This window comes from Megalopta genalis, chromosome 16 (assembly GCF_051020955.1).
Source record: "Megalopta genalis isolate 19385.01 chromosome 16, iyMegGena1_principal, whole genome shotgun sequence".
Taxonomy (NCBI): domain Eukaryota; kingdom Metazoa; phylum Arthropoda; class Insecta; order Hymenoptera; family Halictidae; genus Megalopta; species Megalopta genalis.
In genome coordinates, this window is record NC_135028.1 from 360,375 (window position 1) to 387,063 (window position 26,689).

At 45.1% G+C, this 26,689-nt stretch overlaps 1 protein-coding gene across 12 annotated transcripts in view; it reads left to right on the plus strand.

The window, feature by feature from the left end:
* LOC117224621 (unconventional myosin-XVIIIa) overlaps positions 1 to 26,689 on the plus strand; it is a 45,045-nt gene that overhangs the window by 16,113 nt on the left and 2,243 nt on the right. For 8 of the 12 annotated variants that reach the window (XM_076526964.1, XM_076526957.1, XM_076526958.1 and 5 more), the window contains 20 exons: positions 524 to 700; positions 1,648 to 1,848; positions 1,952 to 2,104; positions 2,237 to 2,817; positions 3,012 to 3,194; positions 3,525 to 3,787; positions 3,868 to 4,030; positions 4,118 to 4,292; positions 4,428 to 4,586; positions 4,711 to 4,926; positions 16,776 to 16,904; positions 17,208 to 17,351; positions 17,481 to 17,570; positions 22,644 to 23,003; positions 23,194 to 23,348; positions 24,458 to 24,581; positions 24,755 to 25,209; positions 25,390 to 25,702; positions 25,834 to 26,097; positions 26,178 to 26,515. In XM_076526964.1, coding sequence (XP_076383079.1) covers positions 524 to 700; positions 1,648 to 1,848; positions 1,952 to 2,104; positions 2,237 to 2,817; positions 3,012 to 3,194; positions 3,525 to 3,787; positions 3,868 to 4,030; positions 4,118 to 4,292; positions 4,428 to 4,586; positions 4,711 to 4,926; positions 16,776 to 16,904; positions 17,208 to 17,351; positions 17,481 to 17,570; positions 22,644 to 23,003; positions 23,194 to 23,348; positions 24,458 to 24,581; positions 24,755 to 25,209; positions 25,390 to 25,702; positions 25,834 to 26,097; positions 26,178 to 26,515 — 4,643 coding nt within the window. Of the gene's footprint in view, positions 1 to 523; positions 701 to 1,647; positions 1,849 to 1,951; positions 2,105 to 2,236; positions 2,818 to 3,011; positions 3,212 to 3,524; positions 3,788 to 3,867; positions 4,031 to 4,117; positions 4,293 to 4,427; positions 4,587 to 4,691; positions 4,927 to 12,039; positions 15,446 to 16,775; positions 16,905 to 17,207; positions 17,352 to 17,480; positions 17,571 to 20,000; positions 21,376 to 22,643; positions 23,004 to 23,193; positions 23,349 to 24,457; positions 24,582 to 24,754; positions 25,210 to 25,389; positions 25,703 to 25,833; positions 26,098 to 26,177; positions 26,516 to 26,689 lie in introns of those variants that run through there. The other 4 variants (XM_076526966.1, XM_076526968.1, XM_076526965.1 and 1 more) reach the window with 4 other exon arrangements.

Here is a 26,689-nt window from a genome sequence, read left to right on the forward strand (position 1 = left end):
AATATATTTGTTAACGTACAACCACAGACACCTTCCTGTTGGCGACTCTAGCCCAACTGACGGTTATTAAACAGTCGGGACCTTCGAGACGTATATTCTTTGTTTATGCTAAATCGGGCCTTCCCACCGTTCGACCTATATCGGCGATTACCCGAGGATTTCGGAAACGCCGTCGACTTTATCTAATCCCTTTTTTGTCCTAGACTACGCATCATTATCAAATGACAATTTGTGTTTATCTATGCGTCACGAATCTCGCGGCTCTTCTAGTAGTCTGGCGGCCCCCTGGATTATCTCCCTGATTGAGAGTTTTCATTTTTTATATAATATATCATATGTACATGCTGGCCGCTCTCGCTCTCTCTCTCTCCCTTTCAAGTTGTCGATTTTCGATTCCAAGCTGAGGGACAATTAAGAGTAACGATTGGTGGAGAGATACCACACCACTATTTGCTTCTGTTCATTTTTGAAATTGCATCGAAATGAAATGAATCATCTGTTTCGTCTGTTTTGTTCGTTTCAGGCAAATCCACCGCAGTTCGACAAGGCCGAAGAGCTGTCCCGGCTGCGGTTTCTTAACGAGTCTTCTGTTCTTCACACACTGAGGCAACGTTACGCTAGTAATTTAATACATACTTATGCGGGCGATAGTATGATCATCATTAATCCAGTGGCACCATTAGCAATTTACTCGGAGAAGGTAAATAGCTTTTATTCATCTTGGCACTGTCCGTCCACGAGAAGATGCCACAGAGAAACTTGTAGGGATGATATACCTGATACACCAACTACTTGCTATGCACGGACTGTGTCTAAGAATGGGGTCTCCCCGCACCCCGCTGTAGACATCTGTGCCACCTTCTCGTGGACGGGTAGCATGTATTATATAAAACGTATCGTTGTTTACGTACGATCTCATCGAATATCGACCAACGTCACCGTATTACATCCTCTTATGCTAATTATTACCATCGAATATATCGCGTAGAATTTATAATATCGTCGACTGTAGATCCTACGAAGCATTTTAAACAAACTTCAGTCGATTGGAATGTATAAATGGCGCAGTGAGGTAATCGAGATCCCACATTAGAAATGTATAATCTATCTATACGATTTCATTAATCAAACGCTGTTGATCTTTATTCTAGCAGCTACGCGAGAATACAATGCATACGTTTATTCTTTCTTCTTACTCGCACATAATTAATTACAAGATTAAAATAATATGTACATAGTTATCCTTCGGTTTCGTATTTTATTTTTTGAAATATATTTTTTACAAATCACACAAATATTCGTTTTATTTGCATTATCATTTCTTTCATATTATCCCTACAATTAGGATTTTTTGGCTATTTGTTCTTTTTCACGCAAGTTATCGTTCCTCTTATGACAATTTCTGCTCGTACAGTCGGTGTACAAACTGTTCATATACCTTTTGAAACGGAATAATTTTGTTATAAATCTGATTATTATATCATTATATAAAAAGTCTCATTGGCCAAAAGTGGATTACTAAAATTCTTCTAAAAGTATAAATGACACTATTCGGTTACTTGGAAACCGAAAGCTGTTTGGAATCACAGTTTCATAGTGTCCACGAGTGAAAAAAAATTGGATCTCCAATGATTTTCCTTTGTTAAGGTGGCGCTTATGTTCAGAGGATGTAAGAGCGAAGATGTGCCTCCTCATGTTTATGCAATGGCGCAAGCAGCTTACAGAGGGATGTTAGCTACTCGAAGAGATCATTCCTTAGTTTTCCTCGGCCGTAGCGGATCGGGCAAAACTACGAACTTTAAGCATGCTCTTCATTATCTTGTTCTGGCTGCTGGTACAGTTAATAAAGTAAATAAATACCTTAACATTTTTATGTATAATCCATTGGTAACTGCGTTTACGCTAATGTTGTATTACAAACGATGTTCAAACAATTATTGTATTTTTAAAGATCCTGACTATTGAGAAACTCAATGCCGTCTTCACTGTCCTAGAAGCATTTGGGAATTGCAAAACATACATGAATTCGAATGCAACACGATTCACTCAACTATTTAGTTTAGACTTCGATCAATCGGGGCAGATTGCGTCCGCCTCTTTACAGGTAATACGATACGTTTGTCCGCATTATTATCGATTATATTTATGCTTGCTTTAACTTATTGCAAATGCGACTGCCTTTTAGTCTATTTATATCCTATAGTTGATCTGAATTGGTTTTGTCTGTGCGTACAAGGTGCTACTATTAGAGAAGTCGAGGATAGGTAAACGAGCAAACGGGGATCCAACCTTTCATGCGATGTACCGCTTGCTGGCAGGCGCCGAGGGTGTCTTAAGAAGGGAATTGCATCTTACGAATTTAGTCGCGGAAAATAATTCGTTCATCACGCCTCTGCAGAAGCACGAAGACAAGCAGCGCGCCATGGTGGAATTTAATCGGATCGTGGCCGCCTTTAGGACTCTTGGTATATCGGAAACCGATGAAAAAGCGATTTGGCTAGTACTCACTGGTATATATCACCTGAGTTGCGCGGGTGCCGTCAAAGTCGGTACTAGTTCTCAAAGTCGATGGCAGTTTGCGAGAGTAGAATGCGCGGAGAAAGCAGCCACATTATTGGGAACCACGGTCGAGGAATTGAGTAGAGTAGTGTTCTCTTGGAACGGAGGTGGTGGCACACCCAATACTCCAAGGCCGACATTGCGAACTCCAAGTCCTACGGAGCAAAGCAAGGACATAACTGGACTCGATGCTCTCGAAGGACTTCTCATCGGGCTTTATTCCGAAGTGTTTCACTGCATCGCGGCTCATATTAATAAGTACGATCACGTGTTTAGAATATATCCTCCCTTATGATCGCGCGAGTCGGGCAAGCAATTAGAGAAAATAAAATTATTATACCAATTTAGCTATACCCTTTTCTACGGCAGTTTCATTGGCCGATCGTTTGTCCTTGTATTATAGAGAAAACGACATACAATGATGATGATCATAATTTTTTGTTGATCCACAGATCCATATCATCGTCCGTGCACACGGTCGCATCTTTATTGCTGTGCGATTCACCGGGTTTTCAGAATCCTGCTACCTGCGGGAGACAAACCGGAGCTTCTTTCGAAGATCTATGTCATAATTATTTACAAGAACGTTTGCAGTTACTATTTCATCATACGACACTGATAGCTCCGAGAGACAGGTGCCAAATTTCATCAAGTAATTCTATATTGTATCTAATTGTAAATCTAGGAGAGTCTCGTCCAATTATTAAAAGCGTTGTCGAGATAACTTTCGTAAGCAATACGAATCTGTGAATTTAGTTGATTTTTGTACGTAAGTTTTTGAGAAACTTATTTAAAAAGATCAATTTTTTTTTCAATCGATTACAACCCCCTACTAAATTTTAGAAATCGGATAAAATTATAAAAATTAGAGTTCGTTGTACAGTATAACAAGCTGTTGGTTATGAAATTATTAATTACCACAACATTACGTCGAGGGATATTTATGGTTCGTAAATGGAATTTAGGTACATCCAAGAAGGAATTGACGTAGATTACGAAGATGACTACGATGAAAATGGTATCGGATCTCCACAAGGTTTGATTTCATTATTGGATCGTGGAAGTTCCCAAGGTGCAACAATGTTGCGAACTAGCCAAAATGATCTTAGCGGGGGTAGACAGATGGAACGAAAGGGGCTTTTGTGGTTACTAGACGAAGAGGCAGTGTGCCCCGGAGGTAGCGACGAGACTTTTTTAGATCGACTGTTCTCTCATTACGGCGATCGAGGTATATCTTCTATACATACGTATGCATACAGCAAGTGCTAAAATTTGCATTGAATCGTGTAAAATTTTGTCTTCGAACAGATCACCAGATTTTATTGAGGAAAGCACCCGGTAGCAATCAGTTCATTTTGCAACATTTATTGGGGACTAATCCTGTGCTATACACGGCCACTGGTTGGCTGAAAGCTACTCGAGAAAATCCGGTTACTAAAAGTGCCATTACAATTTTCCAAGAAAGCACAAGGTATTTTCACATTTCTTACAAAGACAATCGACAATAAGGTGTTCTTTACATTTCTTTTCTATACAACACCTTTTGTTTTGATATCAGAGAAGATGTAAACATGCTGTTTGTAAACGCGCGAGGTGCTGGAGTCTCTGGAACTTTATGCAGTTCGATGCCCGGCTTAGAAGGTTCGCAGTCTTTGAGAAGAGCTTCGAGTATTAGACGAACGTTTACGGCTGTGAAAAGGAAAAATGTTTGTCTGCAAGTTAAATTTACCGTTGTAAGTACAAAAATGATCGTTATCGTTGCTTATAAATGACTACGTTATTTGTTGTATCGGCACATACGTGTTTAATGTTTCTTATATTATATTCGACATTTTTTGTATATATCGCAAATAAAATATAATTTGTAGGATGGCCTGGTCGAGACATTGAGGAGAACACGAGTCAAATTCATCCATTGTGTATTGCCGCAACACACTTCTGGTAGCACCGACAGTAAAAGCTTATTATCCGTCAAATCTAATCAAAACGAAGACAGTATCATTAACGTGCCCCTTTTACGTTCCCAGGTAAGCATTTCAAATATGTATGAAACACAATACTTCTACCTATCAATACTTACACTTTACAAACTATCAAGTTACGTATAATATTTTAATACAATTTGTTTAAAGTATGTTACTTTTTATATAGTTGCGAGGAAGTCAAATAATTAACGCCGTTCGGCTGCACAAGGTCGGATTTCCTAAACATATGGCATTAGGTGAATTTAGAAGGCGATTCAGACTATTGTCCAGCGAATCGAACGTTCGACCGGGCAGCCCTGTAGGCGATGAACGTCGTACCGTTGAAAACATGCTACTGACCGTTGACATTGATCCAGCTTCTTACCGAGTCGGACAAAGCCAGGTAAGTCGATTGAGAATTTTATTTACTATTTTACTTCATTTTTAAAGGCACGTTTCTTCCATTCTTTCATCATTTAAAACGCATCAATATAGACTGAAACAAACAAATGTTTGATTTAAAAGCAGCACTCTTAAATTTCCTTAAACTTGCATAAAATTGTCTACATTTCTATTTGGTTCATGATACGGAATCAACGTGAAATTATATATTGTTATAATTATATTATTATCAACACGAAAGCGAGAGAAATTATTTTCTGGAATGTAAATTATATTCCTGGAATTCGTTTTTCCTGGAAGACGTGGACGTCTGTTTCGTTCCATACATTCACCTAAACAGCAATCTCGAAAATTGAATAAATGTCCTGTTGTAAACTGAGCACATATGATTTCGAATGCACAGGCAGCTGGTAAGTAAGCTAAAGAATGTCAAACAACTTTCTCTAGGAAGTATTTCAGTCACAATGCCGGTAATAGCAGGTGGTATATCGTAAACCGGTGAGGATACTACGCTCCATCGAATTGGTTTTCAAATTATTTACTTTTGCACAGATTTATTCTACCGAGATTAATGCGATTAAAAAGGGGATACGATTTGTTATATAAATCGAAAATGGGAACCGGTTCTCCTCGTGCGGTATTGCGATTTCGAAAAATTATTTATCCGGTTAATTTTACAATGACGTTTATCGTATCGTTGCGATTATCGCTGAAACACAGAACGATCGCGAGAGGATAGAGCTTGAAAATCGGTAACCTTGGTAACTCGATCATTAGCACACGCGGTTAAAAACTTCTGATCTCGTCGCATAATATTTAAACATTTTTGTTTTGATCCAAGGGTGTTGTGAATCCGACACTTCGCGAGCCGATGCATTGTTCGCTGGACAGCCTCCTTATTGAAAGAACATTCGATTTCTTCGCGAAGCAGAGTTATATAAAGATTATTTAACATAATCGATTAAAGTTAACGTTAACGTTATTTAACGTAACAGTTAACGTTAATTAACGCATTTTAGTACATTCAAAGTGAAAAAACGCTCGAACAACACGATTCTCAAAGTCGTTGCCACGAAACTCTAGATGAAAGTAAATGTGATATCGAAGAAATTTATGATGTTGCAATATTCTGCAGACGCTTGCTTTCGAAAAGCCAGAGGAACGTGCGATTTTTCGACAACTTCAGCATCGATATCGACCGTAGCCGACGCAAAAGTTTCGGCATCTTCTCCGGTAGCAGGTTTCGACCGTCCTCTTTTCAGTGATTTAATACTCCCTCTTTTACAAAACAATCGAGCTATGCGGTCAGAACTTCGTCGACGAGGATGATTTCTCCCGCGTGCATGTGTACGCGTACGCGCACGTGCGCGTACACGTATTATATATTCGTCACAGATTTTCGCCGCGGATCTGAAATGTCGTCGTCGAAGATCGGGCTCGGCGCGACGATTCGTAACGAATCTATCATTAAATTTTCAATTAGTACCGCGATATGCCGGAGGAAGAGTGCGAGAGCTCGCGTGCAACCGTTTGACCGTGAAAGTACAAGCTGGCAAGTATTTCTCGCAATAAGAGCGACACGCAGCCCGTGACTTTCTCGTGGCCTAGATAGAAATCGTTGCACTCTTCGCAGTCTCTCTGTGTTCACAGAATTCAGTGTTCTTCCAAAGCTTTTTCGTCGCGAAAGTGTTTCATCGCGCGCGCATGCTCCTTTCTTCTGTTTTAGTTCGGATCCACGGGCCCGATCTCTCGACGCTGTCTTCCATTTGTAAAACTCCGGGACCATAAAACACTCGTGTTCCTATTAAATCGTCGATAATAGCACCGCGACCGCGTCGTTCCGTGAAACATCTTTGAAAACCAATCTAGTCGATAAATATTGCAAACACAGAAACTGCCTGTCTCGTTCCAGGAAATATAAACCGTTGCACGTTACTTTATCCTATTAACGATTTCTTTTTCTTCTTTTTTTTAATTAATCCCATCTTTCCGAGAAGCGTTATTATCCGATAAATTATTTATAGTTTACAAGACATATATTATCTGAAGAAAATTTCCATTTCTCTACACGATCCGAGCGAGCATCGATTAGGGAGAATTTGCTGTAGTTGGAGGCATAGAAGATTTCCGCCTCGAAAAAGCGTGTAACGAAGCTTCGGCTTCTGTCGGTTTGAAACGAGAATCGCAATCGCTTCTGGATGTCTTCGCTGACGAGGTCTCTTTCCCGAATCAGGGCGAGAATAAGGAAGAAAGAAAATCTGTACCGATAGAACCGCATTCTATTCAGGAATGTCACGTGGAAACGCATTTCGTATTTGTTTCGGGAGCGGAAAGACGAAGCCACGGTTTTTAACCCGCATAAATCCGGCTCCATCCTCTAATTAGAAAGCTCGGAAGACGAGCGAGGCGCTGAACCACTCCGGGCTAAACGGACGATAGGTCGTCGTAACGCGGCTATGATCGCTGTCGTGCGGTAGTAAAGTTAGATAAGGCAGCAACGGGGGAGCCAGTTACCGTGGGGTACGCCATTACCGTGCCTTTAGTTTATTTTCAAGCATAATTAACTTTGTATCCATCGAACAAAACATACTGGAGTTCTTTCTTAAACTTAAAACCAATTACAGTAAATTCTCCCTAATAGTCCGCGTTACGGCCTTCCCGGGATTGTCCCTGTGCCATTTATACGCCTGTACGCGTTGTTCCTGCGCCTCTGTTAAGGTTCGACGGAGTCGGCGAAGCGTGTGATGCGACACGCGACGCGGCACCTTTGACTCGAATTCGAGAACTCGCGATACGATGACGTAACTTCTTCGATTTTAACGTTTTACAAGTGAATCTTTTTTTAACGCGTTGCCGACAGGTTTCCGATTAAAATGAGACCAGACACGATACAGTTTGGACCGATACTTCCGATTACGTAAAATAAAATCAATCGCGATGCAATCGAGTAAATACGGTCCGAGGTATGTCGTGCTTGGTCTCATTTTAATTGCAAGAATCTCGTCGATATGTTCAACAAAACTTTCACGTATAAAACATTAGAAATAAGAAAGTTAAGGCATCGTTTTTATTCCAGCATTATCGGCTGCTACACGAGATAACGTTGGACGCGCATTTTCAATATCGAAACATATACTGAACGACGATAGGCATTAAAATTAAATTAAATACAGTAATATTACAGTAGTATTATCATACTGCTATAGAAAGTGTATCTTGCACACCTTGATATCTTCGTTATTTTTGCCGATACGAGAAAAATGTTTCACGATAGTAAGATCAGAACATTTCGATCCCTGCCGAAAAGAACCGAGTGCAACGCGCGATATACACATGTATCTAGGATGACTGCTAAATCGTGGTACGAGTCGTTGCGTCGGATTGCGGTTGTTGATGCAGAAATCAGTCGGGAGAAAGAATAGCGTATGTTTGGTCCGTACGTCGCGTCGCGTCGCACGTCATCCATACGGGCAGTGCAATGAAAAGCCTCGTTGCACGCCAACAGCAGTAGAACCGGTAATGAAGTAGATACTTGTGTTCTGTTATACAGGGTGAGTCGCGTAACTTGTACAGCTCGAATAACTTTTCAGCTGTCCGCTTTGTTGATACGCCGTCGTTTGGAACTGTTGCGACCGTGCTACTTTCCTATTCGACGGTTCTTCGTAAAACGCATAATTATATATAATAATATAATATTTGTATGTATAAAACGCACTATATGGCATTATCGCGATATAATAGATCTCCTTGAACCGAACGATTTTTGTTAATCAAGTTTTAGTCGAGACACCCTGTACAATACACGTGATCTATCCGCTCGAATTAGTCTGTTTATAGAAAGAGAAATTAATTGTTACGGAATCGCGAGACGTTTGCCAGATTCATAGGTGATTTATTTATTGGTAAATACGTTCGAGACGCTGATTCGACTGTGTTGGAGCTTGTGAACTGGAAAGTACGTAAACCGATACACGAAGTTCATTCCGGAAATGAAAAACAGTTCGCTTTTAAATGCGGCATTTTGCAAAGTCTCGGACCGAATCGAGGCCCCGTAGAAACGTAATCGTTACAGGAAATTAGCATTGTCGTAAAATGGTACGTCTATAATTTATTATTTTCTCATCGGGACGAACTGTCGAGTTTTGAATGTTCTTGCGGGGACGCGGTTCAATAGTCGCTTGTTTTTGCTTTTATTTGGGATGCGCGCAACCGAGAATATTAATTAAAATAATATTCCATACATGGTTTTCGGAACGGAAGCGCGACCGCTAATCGGCGCGTGCCTTTTATTCGTGCGTGTTCGATTTCGTTAATTCGAAACTGTTTCTCCGGTCGTACGCGTTTTTCGTTAAATGCCGCCAATTTGCCGATTACTGGGATATCTTAATAAACAATTTCATATTAAACATTAATCGTCGAAGGATATCGTTCGTCGCAAAGTTGCCGAGCAAAGAAAACTTGCGCACGCGTAGAAAACTCTGAAACTTGTCGTTCGATTAATCGTCGTTCGATTACTGATCGGAATAAAAAACGTTATCAGCGGAGCATGATAAGGGACGCGCGAGTTTTCGTTTCACTCGCGGTCCCGTTCGTTCGTCGTCGAAGGAACGCGAACTCCTGGCACGGAGGTCCTCCACGAAATTGTAATAGCAAAACAGGTGAATAGAACGAACGCTTAGATTTCTTCTTGTCAACCTAAAAACTCTCGCGATTTCATAACGCGGTCACAGCTATTTTCTGTGATGCTATCTCGTCGTCTTTCCTCTACATCGGTTCCTTTCTCTCGTTCGTCAGTAGGCCAGCGGGCATTCTCGGGAACAGCTTTCCAATACGTTCCTTGCGTGGCTTCCAATTTCTCGTTGCAGTTGCCATCTTTGTGAAGTTGCCAATGTCGCGACGTCCTCTTACCGGAAGAGCCGGGAAGAAACGATCCCGCGGCAACCATGCACAGTCGTTTCTCCGTAATTCGCGCTCGGATCGCGCGCAAAAATGGCCAATTTGAGAAGAGCAGATACGATTATTCGAGCCTCGCGTCTCGTTTTTATAGTCGTTGACAATCGGTAAATAGAAAAACAAGCCGCGATAGTCCATTTTTGTGCGCGATCCGAGCGCGAATTAGGGAGAAATCGCTGTAATCGTGTCTCCTGTTCCCAGATTGTTCGTTTTTGTGCGCGATCTCGGCGCGAATTACGGAGAAATTACTGTATCCAATGCTTCGCCTATCTCGGACGTCCGAATACAACAGTATATTTTTTACGACATTGTAAATTATCGTTGCAACCTACACACGCGTGCTAAGGTAATGTGCACGCATCGATCTTCTCGGATATCCTTGTACGTTGTTTCTTCTGAAAATTGCACCGGCTTCTGCCCCACGAAAACCATTAAAGAAGCATGAATGGAGAACACTCTGCTCTCTGTATTGCTGTGGCGAGTGCGGCAAGGCTGTGGTTATGGCTATAATTTTCAATTGTATGCTGGTCGAAACCATTGTATGCTGGACGTCTCATTTTCTAGCGCTTCGACAAGGAAAACCGAACAATTACCGGTTGATCGACGATTACTCGACGCCCGAGAAATCAAACGATTCGAATTTCCATCAATTAAAATACCGATCTGCATTTAACATGCAACGTCGGTTCGTACACCGTTACACTTTGTCCGAGCGTTTACTTAATTCCAGCAAAAACGACGCTTTTTTCGTATTTAAGTCACACTCTTGGCAACGAAGCTAACTAATCGAATCTTCGTTTACTTGCGAATTCTTGCGGGAAACTCTCTATCGACGACAGCTCCTTACGAGCAATCGAATTAGAGTTTCTCCCATCGATAATTGTTGTCGACGATGAAAACGATTTATCCTTCGCTCGTAATTATTATTTATAGTAAAAAATATTTTGGGCGAATAGTACTGACGTTGCTTTCGTTAATAATAATATAAAATAATAGTAACACGAAAGGTCCCGATTTTTAAAAAATTCCACTACCACGCGATTCCGATCAAATATTATCAGAGCGAGCTTGTACCACTTGAACGAATTAATTATAATTTTGCAAACTAATTTGTCCAACAAAGGTGTGCACGTAATCCCCTTGATCAGCCTGTTCGGTGAAAATCCGAACAGGTGCATCGGGCGCGTTCGATCGACGATCGAGGACGGCGAATAAAACGTCGTTCGGAAGAAGACGTTCGCGATGCATCTCGCGTTTCGTGTACCCGTAGCACGCGCTTTGCAATTTGCACGGTTCTGTAAAATAAAGCGCGATACAACATATATGTATACGCGCGTGTAGCGTACGTCTATGTAACGGAAGAAAACGGAAGAAAGAGGGAAGAGAGAGTCGAAGAGGTACGTAGATTTCTCGATTAACTCGCGGTAGGGGGACGTTGGGGAGGGTTGGGGGATGGAGGGGGGGAAGAGAGTTTATAGCCTGTGGTACCTGTTACCTTCGATAACGGTAAATACGGATCGGCCTCGGAGTAAAGTAGCGGACCATACAAATGTTTTTTCGATGATCCTTGGCTCATTTATCCGGTCGAAACAATTTATTACATTGTTCCGCGCGAGCATCGACCGTTCGACATTTTTTTTAATCGTCGCGAGCGCCGTCAACGATAGCCAATTTGGCCGACGTTTCGATATTTGCGAGCAACGAAACGAAACGTTTTATTTTAACGGTAGAAAGTGGTTTTAACGGGATTTTCAGCCTATCGATCCGTTCGGGTAAAACTTCTTATGTCCTTGCACGAGAGAGCAATTAGTCGAATACGAAAAAGATACGCCGTCTCCTTTCGATGTTGCACGCCGCGTTACGGTATATCGAAGAACAGACCCGACGATAAGAAGAGTAAGTCCTAGAGCGAGAAGAGCTCCGCGTAGACGACCCAGAGAGCCCGGATACGTTTACGCGTCCGTAGATTGCCTAACTCCGAGGTGGAATCGAAAGAAAGGTGCTGCAACAGTTTTCACTTCGTTCTTATCGACTTATCAAAATATGCGACTCGAGAAACGAAAGTTCCGAACGAAAGTTCGGACCGCGGATCCACGCCGAAACAGAGTTATCGTCGCTTTAATGAGACGCTCTTCAATGAGAAAAAGCTCAAGAATATTATGTCGACGTACGCGTACGCGCCGCTGCGTATAGTAACTCGATCGATGTCATGATATTGAAAGAATTTGAAGCGAACGCACCTTCTTAATTTAACAATGAATTTACAAAAATGCCAAATAAAAATGACATTTTTCGCTCGTTTCGTTACGCGGACGTGCTTCCTGATCGATCGGTCCGTACGATATCCGATCGAGATCGACGATACGATCCGCTACAGATTCGCCGCGAATCCGGGGACCGTTCATTAATAACGCGATCATCGATCGAGCTGCTTCTCTTCCCCCTTTCGATCGGTTCCCTTCTTTCTCCGTTGCCTCCCCGTTCTAACCCCGGTGTATCCTCCTTTTCTCTGCTTTCCTCCTTTCTTCCTTTCTTACTTTCCTCCTCGCCATTTCTTCCGCCGCCGTTCTTCTCGAGCCCCCACCGCGGCAACGCTCCGCAACTTTGCTTCTCGCTCTCTTTGCCGTCGTCCCCCTCTTCGTGGCTCCCTCCTATCGCCCATCCGACTCTTTTTCTTTCCTTTCCTCTCGCGACCATAAAACGTACGTCCACTTTTACGCAGCTTTTACGGTACTTAGTCGTGGGTCGTTCTTCGCACAAGAGGAAGGCGCCTTTCCGTGACGAGGCGGTCCGTTGTCGTGCGCGCGTAACATCGCCAGAAATCTGCGAGGCCCGACGGAGGAGGACGGAAAACGGGAAACGGAGGAACGGTGATCCGCGATAAGATTTCAGAAAAATGCGGACGAGGATAAGCGTCGCGGTAGCGGGCGTCGAACGAGCCGCCGACAATTGAGCAAAGTGCATCGTTGGGATTCGCGGGGAAAAAACGGAAGAAGCTCCCGACGGAGATCGTCGCGTCGCGCGTCCCGGACGATCCATGCGATACCGTCGAAATTCTAGATCGACGGGAACTTCGAAAGTCGCGGGCCGGCCGTCGATTTAGTCGAAAGAATGCGCAATTTTGAAGACGGGATCGCGGCGTAGGCGCAGCTCGCAGAAAGGAGCCGTCCGTTGATACAATGAAAGTGTGTCACTTTCACGGTGTAGTGAGAGCCGATCCGTGTGTGAACGTGAAGAAGCTGTAACACGTTTCGTATCGAAGCAGTGAACGAAGCGGCAAGTGCGTCCGACCCGATTCGCAGAAATTCTTCCGATAATTCCGAGCGGGTATGCCCGTCGAGACGTCGATGAAAATGCGCCGGCAACGCGGAAACTGAAGCGCGCCAGAGAACAATCCCGTCGCATCCTCTCTCTCTCTCTCTCTGTCCCGGAGAATCCGTGAAATTTAGCATCCCGTTCGAGGCGATCGCCTTCGCGTCCGCCGCACCATGTTGGACGGCGCGACAAAATGGTCAGCCGGCAACGGATCGCGACTAGTCAAAGCTCGAAGCAGCCCGAACGTGTCGAGGACGGCGTTGTCGGTCCCGAAGAAGCAAACGGGGCCCGATCAGACCGCGTCGACACCGGCCAAGCCTCGAGGAGCGCCGAAATGCGCGTCCTCCCCGAAAACGTGCGGCCAAAGCAAGCCCGCGTCCGACGAGCACGCGAAGACGCGCGCGTCCGCTTGCGGCAGGCCTCGACGGGCGACGGCGGATCCGCGCGCGGAAACGGCGAAGAATTCGTCGCCGAGTTCGCGGAACGAAAAACGACCGGTCGGGAAGAGCCTGTCGTGCTCGTCGCCGTCCTGCGTGATCCTGGAGGACAGGACCTTGTTGAAGAAGAAGCTCTCGTACACGCCGGCGAAGCTGCCGAAAAAGTCCGAGGCGCTGCGCAAGAACACGGGCTCGTTGGATCGGTCGGTGAGCCTCGGATGCGTTTCCGGCGACGTCCGCGACAATCCGAGGGGTTCTTACAAGATGAACGATTCGTTCCCCGGCGAGGCTAAAAAGCAGTCTAGGCTGGCCGAGGAAACGAGGCAGCACGGCGAAAGAAAGGATCATCGTCCGGCACCGAGAGCCACGATGAGCAGGTCTACCAGTTTGTGGAGCATCCGAGCCGTTTTGAAAAACGATTGCAAGAAGAGCCTCGGAATGTCCTCGAGACCGAGTAAGATTCCGCTTTTGGCACGGAACACTCGTGTGGGCCGATCTCTCGCCGATCTATCCCAAGTAGATCGAGCCGCAGAGCCCGCGACGGTCCACGCGGCGACGCCGCTGGGCATCGATATCGATCTCGACCGTTCGATCGACGAACGTATCTACGAAAATTGCCGGGAAGCGTTCGGCCGCGCCTCGTCCGAGCAACGTCAGACGGCTCGAGGGTTCAGCAGCAATTTCGAGGAACGAGTGGCTCGATTGATGGCCCAGTTGGACGACGACGACGACGACGAGGAGGAGGCCGTGGCGACGGCGGAGAACGCGAGAGGGAACAACGGCGACAACATCGACAGGGACAAACAGAATCGGACGGGAATCGCGTCGATCGATTCCGTGGATTCCGCGGATTCCGCCGTGACCTGCAGAATTGGGTCGGCTTACGAGCCACGGGGGTTCAATGTCGAGCGGATCAAGTCCGAGGAGAACGTCGAGACGGTGTATCACTCCACGGTGATCAGAATAGGCGAAGACGCGGCGAACAGTCAGCCGGATTCGCGGAAGAAAAGCGAGCAGGAGCAACGCGAAGCTCGGAACGTCGGGACGATCAAAAATCTGTCGAACTCGAAGGAGCTCGGCGGCCGATTCGAGAATTATGGGAGCGAGCAGAGCGACGACGTCAAAGAGGATTGCTCGCGACAGAAGAGGGAAGCGAAGTCGAATATCGAGAAGCTCAAGAAAAATTGGGAGAAGCAGGCCGGCAAACAGCCGATCGGCGAGTCGGAGAAGAAAAATGATTCCGGCTGCGACTCGACGGCCGTTCGTCACGGGAAAACCGTCGGCAATGGTAATCGCGCCAACGCAGCCGTCACCCGGGAGGCGAAGAATAAGAATTCGGTTGGAAAAAGGGCCAAGGAGATAGAGCACTTGGTGAATTTTTTCAACTGCAAGAACGCGGAAGCGTCCAAGGTAGCGAGGGATCCGGCGGACTCGGTGATCGTGTCCAAGAAAAACGCGAACGTCAAGGGTGTGAACGACTACAACGGTTACATCTCGGACAGCAATTGTTCGGAGGACAGTGGTCACATGAGCAACGAGAATGAGTCCGAATGGAAGGAGAGCGTGGAGAACGACGGGCAAGGATACGCGAGGAAACATTATTTCCCGCAAACGAAGCTCGCCGATGGAACGTTTCGTTCGACCGTCATCGATACGCTCGAGCCAGCTAAGGAAACTGTTATCGCGAGGACCGGTGCATTGACTTCGAGCGGAGTGAGCAGTATCGACAGCGGCAGAGGTGACGGCAATAAGTCTGTAGAATACACTGGCAAAGGCCAGTGGAAAGCTAGCAGATCCTACAGCGATGGCCAGCAGGTCCGTCGCCTAAATTACATTAGTCTCATAGAATTATTCCTGCATTCGGGGTGTCCCGAAAATGTCTCGCAATCCGGAAACGAGGGGTTCCCGAGGCTATTCGAAGCAACTTTCTCCTTTGCGAAAATACGATCCGCAGCTTCGTTCGCGAGTTATCGGCGAAAAACGGTGACCAATGAGAGGCGAGCTTGCCTGGCGCGAGGCGGACCGATGCGCGCGGCTCGGTTCCGCTCATTGGCCGAGCCGTCTCGCGCCAGCTGGTCCCGCCTCTGATTGGTCCATGTTTTTCGTTGATAACTCGTAAGCGAAGCCGCGGATCGCATTCTCGCCGAGGAAAAAGTTGCTTCGAATGACCCGAGGAACCTCCCATTTCCGGATTGCGAGACGTTTTTCGATATTCACCCTGTATAATGGGCTGCCGAAGCCTGTAAAACCATAGCGCGGAAATAATCAAACTCTGTTTCATGCTGCTTCTCATTCTTCTTACCGTAGATGTATCTTCTTTTCTCTTTTCCTTTCCTCGGTAAACATACCAAAGATCGATCGAAAAGCAAAATTATCTATCTTCTTCTCTCGATTGAAATTCGAAGCAAAATCGAACGTTTTTGCACGCGAATTATGGAATATCCGAAAACAGGTTTTAACGACGTATACTAGCTGGCGTACCAGAACTGCCGAATCTAGTTTGTTAATTATTCGAAGGAGGGGCCTCGACTCTGATTTCAATGGTCTTGAAACACGTTGCTAAGATCGTCATTCCGAACAACTTTTTCCTATGTATATTACTATATTATTATTGGCCGGAGATCATTGGCCGTAATAGTGACATAATACGAAATTTGTGACTTTCGTGTTGTGGACATAGAAAAGTAGGTTCTCACTTGTGCACAGTTTTCGCGAATACAATGCTGCGGGTGGATTTCTAAACACCGTGAATCGAGTGTACTTGCGCCATTCTTGTGTCATTCTTGCATCATCGCGTTTAAACTAATTGGATGTGTTCGACACTTCTGCATACGAATTTCTCCTAACTCTTGTTCCTACGACATTATTTCAACGATACCATTAAACAATTAAATAAGGAGAACATTCGAACCGGGTTCTCCTGAAATTTTAATTTTTTAATTACGTTACCGTTTAAGCGAATTACGTACACTACATCCTTGGCTCGATAAAAATGAAACTGCTTCGAAAATGAAACTGTACGAACATCCGTCGATTTACTCGCATACGTGTAATAACACCATTGTAAATAAATACTTAACAATTCGTTTAATTATCATTGATCTTTGTCTGCAGAAAACGAGTACATCTTTATTTCTTTCCACAGATATTTTTCAGATCGGGTACCCTGGAACGGCTGGAGGCGCAAAGAGATGAGAAACTAACTGGCCACATAGTTCTTTTGCAAGCAAGGTGCAGAGGATACTTGGCACGTCGTAAACTCAACACCTTGAAAGTATGTCATGGCATCTTCATTTTTTCAAAGCTGTTCACCTACGTCTGCGCAATTACCTGTGCGGTAGATTCCTCGGCTATCGTATAACACATTTCCAGATCCTTCGTTGTTAACAGTTGTTTTAGAATTAACAGCAAGGGAGCATAATTTGTTAATTAATTGTAATAAATTCTACTTCTCGTTATACTACAAGACAAACTCATTTTCCTTGAAAACGCAGTTTTAAATGAAAACATTAATTATTCGATAAAACAACTTATTACATACATAGGCATACAACTGACGATACCATGAATTTTTCAGTTACAAGATCTTGCAGTCAGATGCATACAGAGGAACGTTCGAAAATGGATGTCCGTACGAGAATGGCCATGGTGGAGATTATACGTGAAAGTTGCACCTTTGTTGAATGTTCATCGGACGGAAGACCAGTTAAAAGCAAAGACGGTAAGAGCTCTCTGTTTCAACTTCGATTCGCATTGTACCAATTAACGCGTCACAAAATTGCAAGGAAATGCAAAGGCGTACAGAATGCAAAGAGAAATTTGGTTCCAAACGATTGATCTTTATGATTAGGAGGAGCTCGAGATCTTCAAAGCAAAGGTCGAGAGGTTGGAACAAGAACGCAATCATCTAAAGCATGATAATGACATACTGGAGACTAAGGTACGATAAAGAGCTTACTATTATTCATTCGAGACGATTCCAAGATAGCGAGCAAAGAAAATTCTACCAACTTTGTTGTCCCGACATTCCGCGAACATATACTATTAGCAACCGTTTCCTTTTAGATTAAGGAAAGCAATCGGCGTCCTTCGAGAAACTATTGTCTCAATTTAAATATTTGTGTGTTGTCAAACAATTGAGTGTGCAAATAATTTTAGGTAAACATTGTCCTTTCGAAGATTCGTTCTGAACAGTACAGGCAGCAAACGATTGGAGAGAAAGACGCTTCGGATCCAATTGTGGTCGGCCATTGTACAAGTTGGTCTCGGCGATGGTCTGAAATGAACTACCGAGTGTTGGAGAGGATGCTGGAACATGCTGACGACACTACCGTTGCAATTACACTCCACCATTTGGCAGCACATTCCAGACCGTCGCCTAAACGGTGTCACGAGCAGTGTGTGTACAGGAAAATAAGTTACGCAAGGAATGGCAGCATCCTATTTACAAGCTTGTATAATTTAATTTCTGAAAAAAATCACGCCTTCGTCCGTATCAAGTGCGATCGCTTACAATTAGCGTTAAATGACTCATACTATGGTTATCTCCGCTAGTCAGCTGGTAACAAACTGGTCGAACTGGTTGTCTTAAGTTCTCGAGCTTCGTTAAACACCTTTGGAAAATATCTCGGTGCATATGTTACATACAGGGTGCCTTGTTTAAACGAGAACAGTGGTACTCGGTTGGATCGCTAAGAAAAAGGGGGGAAGAACGAACGTATAAACGGAAATGTTGTAGAAGAAAATAGTGGGAGGGGCTTTTCGCGGTGTTCCACTCTGTCGTTGCACCAGAGTTAGCGGCGGTTCGTCATCCCCTCCTCCGCGATGCACCGAAATCGCACAGATCCTAACAATACTTGTCGAACCCGGTTGGCACGGTTATACTCGCGAACGTCGGATCGGCGCGCATTATACCAGACGCGATAATGTTCCTAAAAGCGACAAATACATATTTGCGATGAAACGTAACGCGTCGGTGTATCCACGTCGCTAATCGGTACAAACTCGACGTAAAACGCGTGCACATTTCATTAGGCACAAGGACGAGAAGTTCCAACGAGTTTAGAAAATACGATTTCTTGTTATTTTACTTTGAACCGTTCGAGCCGCTTGTTAAGACGATTATCGAAACACGATGTTACAGCAATCTGTTCAGCTAATTATACATATACTACAATTACCCGTAGCATGTAATTAGGTCAGATGTGGTTCACGAACCGTGCTACGAGGAAATTTTCATCGCGTTGCGAATCCGACCAACGAACCATCTCCAATCATCGTCATCATCTGTTACAGTTAGATAAAAATTTCGTTGACCGATACTTCTTCCTCTGTATCATCGAAATAGCTCGTAGTAGCAAATTAGTTCTTCGAAACGCAACTGTAGTTGTCGTTATCAATTAATACAGCTCGAAGGATTTTCTTGCATTTTCTCATCAAGATTTAGAGCTTTCTCGCATATCGCATATCTTGCATCGTCGAGATGCCTCCTTTTCTACTGACAAAGGATAATATATCCAGATCATTATTTTCTGACGGTTCAGTCTTTTATTTACTAGCATTTACTAGCATTTTTTTACAAGCATCCAATGAGACAACATTCTGCAAATAATTCTGTATACGTACACAAGTAATTTAAAAAAAAAACAAGGGATCCCTGAGATCATTTAAACCAACGAGTTATTAATGAAAAATAGCGACCATCGAAAGGCGAGCTCGGTTGGCGCGAGGCGGCCCAACCAACGCGCGGACCAATTTCGGCTTCGCTAATTGGCTCGGTCGCTTCGTGCCAGCATATCTCGCCTCTCATTGGTCACTGTTTTTCGTTAATAACTCGTAAACAAAGCCGCGGATTGCATTCTCGCCGAGGAGGACGGTAACATCGCATTCGTCCTGGCAGCAATTCCGTAAATTTCGTCCGCTCTCCCGAATTCCTTTAACCGCGATCTCGACGACACGCCAGGTATTGTTGCCGTCGAGAACACGATCTAACAATGTTTAAAATAAACCTAGCACGAACGAGGGAAACGCTGCTCGATCGAAGATTCCGTGCTCCCCGCGCGAACACTTGCAAAACCAAATCGTTGGGTCGGGATCGCGGTTCGCTCGAATGGTCCGTGCCGGTCGAGGATTGGCCGAAACAAATTCCCGAAATCTCGCGATCTCGAGATCTTCTCCCGCCTCGTCCCGCTTTCTATTCGCCGAAACTTTCCCCGCGGACTTTACAGAGGAGATTTGGCGCGCCGCCAAAATTGTGGCTAGATCTCGTGTTCCCTAGGCGCTTCTTGCTATCCGTGGTTCCGTCTCCTTCGCTCTCTCTCTCCGTTTCACTTAGAATAACTCGAAGGTGACCGTCGTCTTCTTCTTCAGAAACGTAACCGACCCGAGTATCGGCTGACCCAAGAAGAAGAGTTAGTCGCGCCGGGACTCCCTCTCGATACGGGCGTTGCCGTCCGATGTTACGCAATTAAAGGCCTCGGCGGCGAGTCATATCCGATGACCCGATCGACGCGATTCGCGCGAAAGCGAAAACGAATTTGAGATCGGCGAGAACTCGTCTCTCTCGTCTCGACGCGAACCCGTTGTTCGCGAGCTCCGCGTGTCCAGCGAGGAACGAAAGCCAGCAGCCCAGCGGGTTGTCGCTGTTTCTCAATGAAGTGTAACCATTAGTATACGTGTGGTAACCAGTGTATGTAAACGTTACGGTTCCCATTGATACTCGTCGAGACGAAGGTATTACGCTGTCGTTCTATTCTAGAGCGCGCATTATCCCCGGCAGGGAACAGGGACGAGGTATTCGCTATGAGACACGAGTCCCGACGAAAACCGTGCGACCGTGCGCCGGGATGTACGTACAAGTAACCGACGAGACGTCGTCGTCCGGATTAGGTCGATCTCGGAGGTCGAGAGGATCAACGGTTTAGGAGGAGAGGATGCCGTCGGTGCCGGCGATGTACTCGAACGAAATTTCGCAGAGCTCGCAGGAATCGCGTTCGAACAGTTTCTCGACCGACGGCGAGGCGACTTCCGGTCACGCGCGTTCCTCCAGGCCCGCGGCCGCGGCCTTAACGAGCAATCTGTTGAAAAGGCCGCCGCTGCCACCATGCGCTCTCAAGAGGCCGGCCAGCAGGCTGCAGCTGCTCGACTCGAGCTCGACGAGGAGTCCCTCGCCCTGCAGCCTCTCCTCGAATCTGTCCTACCGCTCCAAGTCGGTGTCGTTGTCCACCGTTTCCGGGAGGCCTCGGTCCAGATTGGACGGTCTCGCGCGTTTCTCGACGCCCCCGAGAAGAGTCTACCCGTTGGAGAACCCGTGCCCGAGCCCGATGGAGGCCGCGTCGATCAAAGAACAGGATCCCGTCGTGTTCGACGCCAGCCTGAATTTCGTGCTCGGCTGCGACAAGCAGAGGGTCAGACAGTCCTTCAGACCCACCGCTTCCCACCTCGAGCCGGCAACCGCATCTTCCTATCTCTCCGCGAAGATCTCGCAGTTTCTCAAACGTACCGATCACATTATGGACGAGTGGAGGAGTCTGGGCCATAAGAACGAAGCCGATAACGCGTTCTCCTCGCCAAGAGCCAGCGACGCGCCTAGGGGGTTCGTGGGTAGAAGCCAAAGCGCCACTAACATTATGATCCGTGGATTTCAATATTATAGTAGAGCGGACAACGTTGCTAAGAGCTCCTCCAGACAGTCTTTGTCGCGCGCATCCGAAGACAGAACTATCTCGGACAGTATCGGTCCAGAGGTACACAAACTATGCTTACTTTTCGATCTTTTATTAGCCGGTGCTTCCTATTCGATCGTTCGGGATACGCGCTTCGAACGCTCGCGACGCGCAATAATTTCTCCTTAATTCGCGCTCAGATTACGCGCAAAAATCGACAATTTGGGAAGAGGAGACGCGATTACTGTAATTTCTCCCTAATTCGCGCTTAGATTGCGCGCAAAAATGGAAAATTTGGGAAGCGGAGATACGATTGTTCGAGCTTTGCTTTTCGTTTTTATAGTACAGCAGTTAATATAAATAGAACAATAATAATTTAGTAATATAATAATACATAATATATAACAATAATCAATTAATAAAGAACGCGAATTAGAGAGTTTTTATAGTTACCGGTCGACAACAACTATAAGAACGAGCCGCGAGGCTCGAATAATCGTATCTCCTCTTACGAAATTGTTCTTTTTTCGTGCGCAATTCGAGCGCGAGTCGGGGAGAATTTACTGTATCTGAAATAAACGCGCTGTTTACATTTTCTGCGAGGGTATTGCGTTACGTTTCCTCGTTCGCTTGGCTGCTCGGGAACCGAGCGATCGAGACGTAACACGATAAATGCGCCATCGGAAACGAATGTACTTGTTTCGAACGTACGGTCACCGACGATCGTTTATTTGCACACTCATTTTATGCACACGTCGCGCAAAGCGTTCATAGAATATTGGTATTCTAAATATCGGTAACGTACCGAAAGGCGATACCGTTGTGAAAACGCATCGATATACGATAGAACTCCGTTTATTGGGAGTTAATAACCCAGAGTCGATTTACAGGCCTTGAAAGATTTAATAAAACTGCGATCTTCGCCATCTTTAACTTATTACAGCTCGTAACAACGTCAACTGATTTCAGCAACCGATAAGTTTAAATTAGTTCACGTGAACGGAGTTCCACCGTAATTTGCAATTGGAAAATGGTACCGAAAATTATAACTAAAACATACGTCATCGTGCCTGGTATTATCGACCCGTTCGGTCCCAACGATAGAACGGACGTGTTCGATGATACAGCTTAAGAATCGATTACGAAGGTACAGAGACGATGGAACATTTACTACGGTAAAAAACGTGGAAGCGATTTCGTGTCGCGTTCTAAATCGTAATAACACGTTTCGCAGTGCCGTCAGCTTTTTTTCTATCGAAAGTAAAGACAATTATATATTTGTCTCTTTATGCAACGCGTACACGTTCGCGTGTCTTTCGACGAGGTTCTGAAACGCACTTACCTTTCAGTTAAGCGAGATGTCCGCCGAGTTCGCCGAAGAACACTCGACGTCGACTTTGGCGGCGGAAAGGATCAACGCGGAGACGTCGGAGCGGCTGCGGCTCGAGAAGGAGCTGCAGGATGTCACCGAGACGAACAAGAATCTACAGCAAGCGACCGAACGGCTCGAAATGGAGCTCTTGTATGCGAGGGCTGCCGATTTAAACGGCGTTGCGTCCGACGTGGAGGACGGCGAGGATGGTGGTGTTTACAAACAGAGATACGAGCACGCGGTCAGAGAACTTGAGTTCACCAAAAGGAAAATGGCGCAGCAACACGAAGACGACCTCGAACAGTTGGTGGGGCTTAAGAAACAATTGGAGAAGAAGGTATTTTCGATACGGTCCATCTCGTCTTCTTAGAATTACGAATTTATCGGTGTCGAAAGGGGTCTCGAGTCGACCCCTTTTACATAAAAAGGGTCGATGTTGAAATCGAACAAAAATATCGGATGCAACTAAAAACGATGGATTCGTAGAAGCTTCCCAACTTGATATTGTTTATTATTTAATCCCGCAGTTAACCGACGCTTACGAAGAAGTGGAGGAGCAACGCCAAGTTGTCGGACAGTGGAAACGCCGCGTACAAAAGTTGAACGGTGAAATGCACGACGTCAGACTTCTCCTAGAAGAACAAACAGCTAGAAACAATCTCCTAGAGAAAAAGCAACGCAAGTACGTAATATTTACGTTATTTCAATGTCAATTGTTGCCTTCTCTCTTACTCCGACGTATTATTAAGTATCGGAAAAAGTTGGAACGGATTTTTAAAACTCTCCAAAAACCAAGCGAATGGATTCGCTTTCTCGAGGTCGAATCTTCACGCTCGAATATCAGAGCATTGTCCGATCGTTAATATTCTTATTAATAGCATCTGTAATGCAGTGGTAGCAATATTTAGGTATAGGAACCGTAATTTAGCGTACAGGGAAATTAGGAAAGGAAATTGAGATACACAGTTAACGCTACATTGTCTCGGTAACTTCAAAGAGCTTCCGTTAAATCGGTTAGCGGGATATCATATGTGCTAGATATTATACAAGAAAACATCATTGTCCTTTGTTGAACACATTACCGAATTTCCACGGTATCGGGAGAGGCTCTATTCTCATTTCATCCGACGGCAACAAGTGTTTCTGGCAACCGGCCAGGTCGCTAACGTTGCACGTCCGACAACATCAGCGTTTAGTCAAACGTTCGGTGGGTGCATAAACTCCGAATGATTGCTCCGAGAATAGATCTACGGTTGCCCTGAAACTGGGAGCTCGATACTAATCTAAGAAAAAACAAATATTGACTGAACGGCGAATTAATAGAGTCTCGGCCGATCGCGATTAGGCTGCGGATGTTTGAACACAGTTCGCCCGATTGGCTCGCGGACCCAGAAATTCTATTACCACGTTATTGCTGTAGGATCTCGAATAGAAAAGGGGAATCGAACCCGGGAGCTCGCGTTTCGTAGCCGATCGACTTTCTCGCATAGCTTCTAAACTATATAATTAACGCTTTTCGAAGGAAAGATTCTGATACGTTTTAGAGTTATCGCCCATTTTACGGTCCATCGTACAGTTATCGAGTAACGCTTCCACAAATAGTACTTGCCAATTTTAGTTCGCTTTGTAGAAAGAATTACGGAAAACGCGCGCGAGCGCACCGGCTCGCGCACGCATACCCACGCAGATTCGCTTGTCCCGATGATTTCTGTATTTCTGTATTTCTTCGTGGTAATATTTAATCGTGTAAATACCGCTATCGATCGATTAATTAAAAATTTGTTTAATCAGGTTCGACTCGGAAATGCAGAATTTGTTGAACGATATCCGGCAAGAGAAGGGGCAACGGGAGAAATTGGCGAGAGAAAAAGAAATAGCGCTCGCCGAAAAGTTTACCATCGAACAAAATTTAAGCGTGAGTATGATTTATTAGCATGTTCCATTATTTGTTTAGCTAGCTTTGCCCCGGTTGAAGCGAGTTATGCCGCATCAGAATTAATGAAGAATATAACATTGATGGTATTCGGTTCGAACCCTGCTGTTTGTACTTCAAATTGCATAATTCTGTTACTTTTTTCTTTTACACAGGACGCAAGATTAGAGATCGAATTGAAAGAAGAGAGATTACGCACGCTGAGCCAGGAATTGGAAGAGCTGACGTTTGGTGGTAAAACCGAGGAGGAAGTGGCACAGTTGAAGAAAGCTAAACACGAGCTCGAGAAGCGGGTGAAGGATCAAGAGGAAGAGCTCGACGATCTGGCCGGGCAAGTGCAGCTTCTCGAACAAGCAAAGTTACGGCTCGAAATGAATTTCGAACAACAGCGAAAGGAAATGCGCAAAGAGATGCAGCAGCGGGACGACGAACTGGAAGACATACGCGGCAACGTGCTGAAAAAAGTCAAAGCTTTGGAATCGCAGTTGGAGAATGAATACGAGGAGAGGACCATTCTGCTTCGCGAGAAACACGAATTGGAGCGCCGCCTAGTAGCCATAGAAGATCAAGACCGAACCGAGCGAGCCGCGGAAGCTGAGACTGTGCATAGGTATGTTGTACCGGAAGTACCAAAGAAAATAAATCAACTCTTATCGGACGTCGGATAGTCGAGCCTAATGAATAATGTCACGTGGGACGCGATACGCGTCCGATAAGGGTCGACGCCGTCGCTAAAAGTATCGTTCCAGCGTGCGATTTATAAGCTTATAGTCCTTGAAATATTTGCCAGGTTGAAGAGGGACTTGAAGAGAACGAAAGTATTGCTCAGAGACGCTCAAACGATGCTAGAACGATCGAAGAGCGATTCAACGGGCAAAGCAGCGTTACGACAATTGAAGAACCAATTGGAAGACGCAGAGTGTGCTCGGGCAACCGCGATTAAAGCGAAACAGGCGCTCGAACAGGAATTGAATGAGACGCAAGCGTCGCTGGAAGAAGCATTACGACAACGTTCCGAGGCCGAAGATCGAGCGAATGTAGCCAATCGCGAGAGAACCGAACTGCTTTCGCAGCTGGAGGAAAACGAGGAGGAGCTTGCAGAGGTGAGACGAAGGGGGAGCTTGCATCAGTTGATTTAAAAACTGCCTTGTTTCTTTTTATTTAGTTTAAGATTCGTATGTAAGAACGATAGATGAATAATGTCGACGAATTTTGGTTAATGTATTTTTACAAGGTTTTGAAGAAATATCGGGCGGCAGTTCAACAAGTATCGGCGGAGCAGGCACAGTTACAAGAGGCTCAAGTACAAATTGCCGCTTTGGAGACGGAAAGGAACTCTCTGAAAGATCAACTCTCAGAGCTAACCCAACGATTAGAGTCTGTCGAGCAACTCGGTGATCCTACAGCAAACAGTCTGGCCACGAGACGCCTCGAATTTCGTGCTAAAGAGCTTGAAAGTAAATTAGAGTTGGAGCAAACGACGCGAGCACGCTTGGAGGTAACAAGATCAGCTTTCTTTTTTGTACGACAGGCAAGTAATCTCTGTAATTGTATAACTTCTTTATCGTTTTGTCGCAGACGCAAATAACAAGGCTGAAAGAGAACGTCGAAAAATTGCAAATCGAAACGGCTTCGTTGAAGACGAAAGAACAGACGGCTCAAGAAACCGCGAGACGATTGCAAAGATCGTTGCGCGAGGCACGCGACGAGGCTGCGTCTTCGTTGACCCGCGAACAAGAAGCCACCCGTGCTCGCCGCGAATTAGAAAAATGTCTTGAGGCCGCCGAAGCAGAGACCAAAGTCGCCAAAGACGATCTAAGACTAGCACTTCAAAGAATTGATGACCTACAAAGCGCGATTCAAGGTGACCTGGATTTGGACTGCAGCGAAGAGGCAACGACTGAAAACAGTGATAGGTAATGTTTCAGTTCAGAAATGTTATGAATTTGGTAGAAATTATTAATAAGTAGTACATTCTACGATCGAGTTAACTTGTTTTTCATCTGTTTGATATTCTGTGACTTGTATAAATGGAGAGTCATATCTTTTACTACAAGAATATACATGTTGGAATATGGACGGTTTATAGA